At 36.8% G+C, this 9,331-nt stretch overlaps 1 protein-coding gene across 1 annotated transcript; it reads right to left on the bottom strand.

The window, feature by feature from the left end:
* Positions 1 to 5,168: 5,168 nt before the first annotated feature.
* Positions 5,169 to 6,155, bottom strand: LOC104223185 (uncharacterized). The gene is made up of 3 exons (XM_009774559.2): positions 5,852 to 6,155; positions 5,664 to 5,728; positions 5,169 to 5,612 (listed from the first exon to the last, which is right to left on the bottom strand). The coding sequence occupies exons 1-3, from the start codon at positions 6,153 to 6,155 to the stop codon at positions 5,169 to 5,171; spliced, it is 813 nt and encodes a 270-aa protein (XP_009772861.2).
* Positions 6,156 to 9,331: the final 3,176 nt, after the last annotated feature.

Here is a 9,331-nt window from a genome sequence, read left to right as displayed (position 1 = left end):
GGGAAAGTGGAGTGGTTTCTTAAATCCTGTAAGGCACACACGGAGGAAAGAGGTTGACCAGGAAAGGTCTGAGCACAATGGTACATTACACTTGATGCAATGTCGTGCATGTTAATGATATTAAGGTGTGTGCGCAAGCTAAAAGATGTTATTCCTTTGAAATAGAAGGTTCTATAAGAAAACTCATCCAGTAATGTCTTTTGTTGAGAATTTGGAAGAGCAAGTTGCAAGAGAAATGTGATATAGATGGTTCACTATTTATGGAACATGGCCAGGTGATCACTTATACCTCTAGGAAACCTAACAATCATGGAAAGAACTATCCGACACATGGTTTAGAACTTGCGGCGGTAGTTTTTGTATAAAGATTTGGCGACATTATGTGTATGGGGTCCATGTTGATGTATTTATGAACCACAAGAGCCTTCAATATATTTTTAAACAAAAGGAGTTGAATCTGAGACATAGAGGATGGCTCGGGCTACTCAAGGACTATGATATTGAGATTCTCTATCACCCGAGAAAGGCCAATGTTGTAGCGGATGCTCTTAGATGTAAATCTCTGGGTAGTTAGCTCACTTAGAGATATATCAAAGGCCGTTGGATAGGGAGGTTCACTAGTTGGCTAGTCTAGGAGTTCATCTTGCGGGCTCTAGTGAAGGGAGAGTAATCATGTAGAATAAGTCCGAATCGTCGCTTGTAGCGGAGGTCAAAGAAAAGCAATACAACTATCCATTGTTGGTACAACTGAAGGAGGGAATTCATAAACACAATATCATATCTGTTTTTTTGGCATTGATGATGGTACCCTACGGTGTCAAGAGCGCCTATGTGTTCTAGATATTGATAGTCTTCGGGAAAGGATTTTGGCAGAAACTCACACTTCTAGGTATTCCGTACACCCAGGTTCTACTAAAATGTATCATGATCTCAAAGAAGTTTATTGGTGGAATAACATGAAAAGAGATGTGGTGGACTATGTGGCAAAATATCCGAACTGTCAGCAAGTGAAGGCTGAACATCAAAGGCCTGGAGGATTGTTACAAAGCATAGAAATTCTAACGTGGAAATGGGAAATGATCAATATGGATTTTGTGGTAGGATTACCTCGCACTATGCACAAGTTTGACTCAATTTGGGTGATTGTGGACAGACTCACAAAATTAGCGCACTTCTTGCCAGTCAAGTCCACCGATACTGCAGAACGGTATGCTTAGTTGTACATCAAGGAAGTAGTCAGACTTCACGACACTCAAGTTTCTATTATCTCGGATTGAGGGGCTCAGTTCATAGCAAACTTTCGGATGAAATTTTAGCAAGGTTTGGGTACTCAAGTAAATTTCACTACAGCCTTCCATCCGTAGACTGACGGTCAGGCAAAGCGGACTATTCAGGCACTTGAAGATATGTTTGAAGCTTGTGTTCTAGCTTTCAAAGGTAGTTGGGATGACCATTTGCCGCTTGTTTAGTTTGCTTACAATAACAGTTTTCACGCTAGTATTTAGATGGCCCCATTTGAGGCATTGTATGGAAGGAGGTATAAATCTCCGATTGGGTGGTTCGAGGTTAGTGAAGCAGAACTATTAGGGCCAGATCTTGTGCATCATGCTATGGAAAAAGTTAAAGTCATTCAGGAGAGGATGAAAACTGCTCAGAGTCGTCAGAAATCCTATGCAGACGTGCGTCGAAGAGAATTGGAATTCCAAGTAGATGATTGGGTGTTCTTGAAAGTATCTCCCATGAAGGGAGTCATACGATTCGAGAAGAAAGGGAAGTTAAGTCCGAGGTATGTCAGACCATATAGAATCATTCAGAGGATCGGTCAGGTGGCATACAAGCTCGAGCTGCCACCCGAGATGTCGTTGGTACATCCGGTCTTCCATGTATCTATGTTGAAGAAGGTAGTGGGAGATCCGTCCGTTATTGTGCCAATTGGAGCTATTGAGGTTAATGAAGAACTATCTTATGAAGAAATTCCAATTGCCATTCTTGATAGGCAAGTCCGAAAATTGAGAACTAAGGAAATTGCCTCTGTAAAAGTGTTATGGCGGAACCAGCAGGTTGAGGAAGCCACTTGGGAAACCAAAGAAGAAATGAGAAAGAAGTACCCACATTTATTTGAATAGTTATGTAATAGCTTTCATGTATTTGGTTCCTGTAAACTCTTATCTTTTGGATTTGATCTATGTTAAACTATTCTATTATGACTATGTATGTTGCCTATGCAGCCATGGTTGGTGTTGAACAAGTTATGTTATGTCTATGGAATATGTATATGCTGTTAGGATATGTATCTGGGGCCCTCTGACAGGTGGAGAGTCCTAGTTACAAAGGAAACTCTGGCAAAATTTTCAGAAATTTAAGGAGTTAGCCAAATTTGGGGATGATGATATATTTCATAATGTGAAAAAGCAGAATTTACATAAGGATGGCTAATGAATGAAACTTGATCCTCATTCGAGGATGAATGATTTTAAGCGGGGGAGAATGTAAAGCCCCAGAAAATTTTGCTTAGTAATTTAAGATTTCGTGGTGCCAAGGTAGGCTAAATATTTTATCTTACGTACAAATGAGGATTTAGGAGATTATTGATATCAATTAGATATGTTAATAAGTGTATAAGTCATAGTAGAAGTGAATTGGGGTCTAAGAAGAGGCCTAAGTCTAAGCCAAGTTGGAAAATTTCATAAGAGACGAAAGTTGCAAATGAGTACGCACAAGACCTCACTTTGGACAATCATATCTCCAGATATATAAGGATTTGTGTGATTCAAAACCTACAAAATAAAAGTTCTTTGAGTCTAGTTTCCAACGCTTCAAACTGTTCGTCATTCGGACACTCCTACCAAAAGTTATGACCAAATTACCAAAAGCAGCACAGAATTTTACACTACCGCGCCGCCCCATGCGGCGCGGCTGTGTAAATTATCAAAGCACCTCCAGTTTTGTTTCTAAGCACATTTTTCATTACCACGCCGCCCCATGCGGCGCGGCTGTGCAAAAATCGGGGTTTTTGTTATAAAACGACCTCATTTCGTCAAATAGATTCAAGGGACCATTTCTTGAGCAAAAATCAGATATTTTTAGAGTGAGAGAGTGCCCTAGAGTGAGAAAGTATCCCTCATCAATTCTTCTACAACTCTTGCTAAAATCTTAAATGATTAACAAGGAAAACCATACTAGGTCTTCACCCTTGAGGTAAGATTCTATACCCTAACCTTTAATTTCAAATTTGGCTAAAGATGGGTAATTATAAAGAATGTTTGTGGGTATTGGAGTTGTTATCTTGCTTGCATGTATTGTCAAAAGTTGTAGAAACACTATTGAGCTAAAGATGGTAAAGTATAGGTTGTGGGTTGATGAAATCCTCTATAAAAGGACCATAAAGATCTAACGCACATATGGTGTTTCATAAAATGCTTGAATGAGCTAGAATTATGAATATCTTCCTAATTTGTGTTCAATTTTGTTATGTCTCGAAGTAGATTGACATTGCTAGAATTTCTGGAACGTTGTAGTAACTTAAGGAAAAGCTCTTTGAGGTATGTATGACTAACTTTAACTCTTGTAGAATCCCCTTGTTGTGACGAGCATACGGTATGTGTACCTTTTATGAAAATATGTGTATTGACTGTCTTAGTTGATTTCCACCACCGTGTTATATGTGATTGTGAAAAGTGATTTGATGTGCCTACCTTATTATGTGTTAAGATTATAAATTCTTGAGGATGACAATATGGGAGTATGTGTTAACGAATGAAAGAACATTAATGTGTCCAAATGTGGGAATGTGTATAATGGCTAAAACCCTACATGGTAAGTAATGAAAGATGGTATTGTGAAATGACATAAATGAATTGAACGATTACGACAACACCTTGTACATGAATTACTGTTTGGTAACATTTATGGTGTCTTGAGCCCAAATGTATGAATTGTTGATATGAACTTGTGCTTCCTTGAAATGATGATTCTTGTGATTAATATGCTTTGAACGTTGTTGATCAAGTTTCGCGATATAATGGTACAAGTAAATGGCAACAAACCAAGTGTGTGAGTGTGAATATGTTCATGTGGTAAGAACTGTGTAACAAATGATGGAAAGAAATCGTAATTGATGCAATTGAAACAACTGTGGTAATATCATACGTGACTTGTCGCGGACAATTATCGTTGTGGCTTAAATTGTATACGGGCTGTTGCATATGATGGAAATGGTATTGATGTTATGAAAATTCTTTGTGAATTATTGTTGTTGTCGTGTGAAATTTGATTGCCCGGTGGGATTGGGCTGCGCGCCGCAACACGAAGTTATAAGGTGTGGGTTGTGGTAATAAGGGTGGCCGAGGTAATAAGGGTGGAAAAGTGATCGAAATCACTATTGAAATGAAAATATGTGAAAGTTGTGAAACCATTGATGTGATGAAATAATGTTGAAAGGGGAAAAGGAGAGATTGTGGAACTTGTTTGGATTTGGTTGTTCCTTTCATGTGCATTGGATTGTTGATTCTATTACTGTTTGTTACCTGTGTATTTCTTGATTTTACTTGGGGTAAAGTTTGTTCATACATACCAGTACAATTCAAATGTACTGACGTCCCTTTTGCCGGGGGCGCTACATTCGTGTTATGATTGTAGGTGGTTCTATAGCAGGTACTCCAGTCCACCAACAGTAGCACTCCTTCACTTTCCGTCAGCTGTATTGGTGAGCCCCTTTTTCCTCTCGGGGCCCTGCGTGGCTCATGCCGTTTTTCCTCCCGGAAATCTTATTTTGGTATTTGCGTTAGGTATAGCCGGAGCCTTGTTACCGGCAAGTATTGTAACACTCTTTTGTATCCCTAGAGGCTCCGTAGACAGGAAATGTGGGTTATGTACTTATGTATTTTGTATTTGGGCAGTGTAACTTGTAAAACACGCTAAGTAACCATGTATATTATGTAAATCTCGTAATAATATATTTAAATCATAAATGGATATTTCACTTGGTTAACGGATAATGAAAACACGGGGTAACACGTGGGATAGGAAAGGCACCCAGGTCCGCTTGACTGGGGTTACCCGGTCTAGCGCCGGTAGCGCCCCTTGGTTTTTGGGGCATGACAGGTTGCACCTGAGTCTAGAATCCAGGTGCTGATTTTTAATTGTGATGCACAACACAAAGCAAGAGACTAAACAGCAAGACTACAGACCACACCTGCACAATCAGCCATTGCAGTAGTGTTGCCAGTTGAATCTTGAGAAGAAGAGATGTTAGACTGTTGAAATAAGCTCATGAGACGTTGGTATTGTTCCTTGCTGAACCCATGGACAGGATTGTTAGTGATATTTTCAGAAAACTGCTGATCCTCTGATGCAAAAGTGTCAACTTGAGCACAAGCAACAGATTTTCTGCCCTTTGTGAACTTGAAACTACTTGGGAACCCATGAAGTTTATCGTATTTGTCAACAGAATACGCAGTCTTTTTACAGTATTTGCACACAATAGTTTTCCTTTTGATGTCAAAATTGACTTTCTGAGGAAAGAATTTAGGACCATTAGTGAGCTGGGCAGGGGCAGGTGTAGATTTCACAGAAAAGGAAGCTAACTCTGAGAGAAATGAACCACCAGATGGCTGAATTTCTCATTGACTCTCATCATGAAGAAAAATGGAGTAAGCTTTAACCAGAGTTGGAACAGGATACATCATAAGGATATTGCTCCTAGCATTTGAGTAGGTCTCATTCAACCCTGTGAGGAAATGAATAAGTTTCTGACCAACACTGCATTATGGCTCAGCCCCACAAGTGCATGTTGGACCAAATGCAGCAGTTTTCAACTCATCTCAGAGTTTCCTAAGCCTAGTATAGTAACTAGCAATATCAGAATAACCCTGAGATACCCCAGCAATTTCCCTTTGTATTTGATAATACCTACAAGCACTAGATTGTCCATACTTTTCTTCTACATCCCTCCACAGGTCCCTAGCAGTATCACAGTGTAAAACACTATCTGCAATGTCTTTGGATAAGGAATTGCTTAGCCAAGCAAAGACTATGTCATTACATCTCACCCAGTAATCATAAAGAGGAGAAGTAGGTGGGGGTTGTGGAATTCTATCATTGATCAACCCAGCTTTATTCTTAGCGGACAATGCAATTAAAACATTTTTCTCCATGAAGTATATCCAGTCCCTGAAAAGGGGACTGACACTAACAAAACACTAGGATTATCTGATGGATAAACATAAAGAGGATGAGAAGAGTCAATAAGCGTAGGAGGAGACTGAAGGACAGGAGAGGAAGTGCTCGATTCTGTACCCATGGCTTGAAATAACAATTAAGGGCAAAATTTGGGACTCAACACCACAACACGTATAGAACAGGTCACAGAGAAAATTTGAGCTAAAATCAATTACACAAACAGTAGCTTCACAAATCGTTCAATTAGATCACAAAACCTATGTAGCAAGGGATGAATAGATAGTACCGTATCTCCTTCACAATACTCGAAAGAGTAGAGCCTTGTTGACTTAGAACAAGGAAATGTTGAAGTTATCCTCAATTGACGCTGAAAAAAACCCAAATTTCCCAGAAAATCGCAAACCAGATCCCATCAAATACAACGAAAAAACTCAAAATTGAGAAAACTGAAACCGATAGGATGAACTAGCTCGTCGAGTACATCAGGAATCATCGCTCTGATACCATGTTAACTTGTAAGAAGAGATTGAATTTTCATGAATGGAAATGAGAAAACCCTAGGTTCTAATCGGTGGTAGAGAGAAACTGAGAACCATCGGGTAAATAGAAAGAGAGGAAATGATGTATTAAACTCAATAGACTTCAATCAATCTATTAGTATGTACACTTTAGTCTAATAATCAATAATATTCGGCCATGGGCCAATTCCCAGTATAAGAGAAAGAAAAAGAGGCCCAACTATACAAAAGGCCTAATAGAACAGAAATGAAAACTATCCTGGGTTTAAGTCCAATAATTTCTTTAGTCTATCAAATTCTCACTAGTAAAAAGTTATAGTACTAAAGATGATTCAACTTTATGCACTACAAAAATGAGTTACACTTGTACTTAAAAAATAGTGTGAACCACATTAAAATACGTATATTATCGTAAGATAATTTTTTCTTTAAGTACTTGAACTTAAAAAATAAGGTTATCTGACCATTTTCAGTTTCTAAAGATTTTATGTTGCAGAGGCAAACAGAAGTTGACGCACATTCGATGTTTAAGTTGCTATACATTGAGCTTGAGTATTTCATATTTTGCACGTAGTTACTGAGAAATACATTTTTAATATTTAGAGGGGAAATAGTTAACTTAAAATTAATATATCCCTAAAATTAATTTTATGTGCTGGAGGTTGGATGTTTACTTCTCTTTCCATATCCCATATGTTTGTATGCAAATAGATTCAGCCCCGCCCAAAATACAAATAAAAGATTGTGAAAATCACATTTAAGTGAAGAGAAATTTTGACAGATTGGGCAGCAGCATATTCACCTCGAGACAAATTTCAACAACACAAGGTTTATTGCAACTGGCAAAATTCAATTTTTTGATATTCAGGGATAATACTATTAACTTTAATTATTGGACATTGAAGTAGAAAAAGCACATAGTCATTAATATATCTAATAAACAAAACGTACAAAAAGCATGACCTTCATAAATTAGTTGAGTAATAAAATATAGATGAGTTGCAGAGTGGAAACAATGGAGGAACTAAGAAAAAGAATTGAAAAACAAATTCCATATATCTTCATTAATATGTGTAGTAGCTGAGCAAGCTAGTAACAACATAATTTTGCTGACCCACTTGCATCTTGTTAATCTTAATTAAAGCCATATAAAGAGCACATGACTTGTTGTGGGCTATGAATGGAAGAGTTAAGACAAGAGCATGTAATAAATAAATGAGGAAGAAGAAGCAGCATTTGATATTGGGCATTTATGTTCGGAACAACTAGAACCTAGGCATTCAAAGCCAGTTAAAACAAATGCTTTGCACCAGTGGTTATTTAAAAAACGAAATAGTTTTTAAACTATAAAATAAAGAATCCCTCAACTGTTTACGTTACATGCAAGATCGGAAGAGTTTGGTGATGATATGTCCTTTTCAAACCCTGGATTTTCTTGCTAAATACACTAAGGGATTGTTTGATTCATAATCAAAATATTTCAAATTTAAAATTATTCAGGATTATAACCTACTTAATCGGTCTCACTTTTTATCGACATAATACCAATTTTTTTATATTAAATTACATTTCAACTAAATACAAGGAAAATTTTGAAGAAATATAAAGAGACAATAAAGTTTGAGGGAAATTTTCTTTTTCTTCAATGTATCTTTCTTCACTATACAGTATGTATATTTCTATTATATAGAAGAGAGAAGAGGAGGTCGACCAAGGGTATCATGGTCATTTCAAAAATATAACTGTATTGTTTGCTTGTACAATAGGCTCAAAAGCCTTATTTTTGGTAAAAATAGCACGGGCTAGCCAGTTTTCGGACTGATCATTCAAAAATAGTCAGCGTTTGCAAAGTCATTGAAAAATAGCCATTATTTTGCTGCAACACGAAAAGTTCTAGCATAATATACTGGATATCGGTGCACCTGTGTATGAACTTCCAGCATATTATGATGGAACTCCAACACGTGGAAAGTTCCAAAATAATATACTGGAGTTTGGAGCACCTATGTATGTACTTCTAGCATATTATACTGGACCGGTATATTATACCAAAACTCCAGTATATTATGCTGGAACTCCATTATATTATGCTGGAGTATTTTCCGGATTTTGAACAGTGTTTTTGTTCAGATTTATCTTTACATAAAAAGTGACTAAATTTCGATTACTTTTAAAATTGTGACTATTTTTGAATGACCACTTATAATTTTTTTTTTTTTTTTTGAATTTCTCCCTGATTTTGTGGTTTCTAATGACCGGAAAAACAAAAATAGTATGGCCCAAACTATTGAATTCTTCAGGTGGACCCCGCTTCCCATTATCTTCTTTAAATGCACTGCTTAGTTAATGTTATTCTTCAATTTGTTTAAAGCAGACTACTTCACACCTTCAGAGTTTAATTTTTTTTTTCCAATTAGTACTTTTAACTGAAAAAATTATCGGGTAATTCTATAATTCAACGTTCATTTGGTTAAAAGCATACAATGGTTACATACATTTATACATAACAATTCTATTATCTCTTTAAGAAAGTATTATTTTATTTGTTTTATTTATTGACTATTTTAGGTATAGACTATTTTAAAAAAGTGGCAATAAATTATGTAAATTTTTATTAAGGTGTTCTTATATTA

This window comes from Nicotiana sylvestris, chromosome 1 (genome assembly GCF_000393655.2).
Source record: "Nicotiana sylvestris chromosome 1, ASM39365v2, whole genome shotgun sequence".
Lineage (NCBI taxonomy): Eukaryota > Viridiplantae > Streptophyta > Magnoliopsida > Solanales > Solanaceae > Nicotiana > Nicotiana sylvestris.
The sequence above is the reverse complement of the archived record's forward strand: the minus strand, read 5'-3'. Positions and strand labels throughout refer to the sequence as shown.

Coding starts and splice junctions, on each gene's coding strand:
- LOC104223185 (XM_009774559.2), bottom strand. CDS start 6,155: ATGGAGAAAAATGTTTTAATTGCATTGTCCGCTAAGAATAAAGCTGGG. Junction 5,729..5,851: donor GGGTTATTCTGATATTGCTA/GTTACTATACTA, acceptor ATTTCCTCACAG/GGTTGAATGAGACCTACTCA. Junction 5,613..5,663: donor TGTATCCTGTTCCAACTCTG/GTTAAAGCTTAC, acceptor TGAGAAATTCAG/CCATCTGGTGGTTCATTTCT.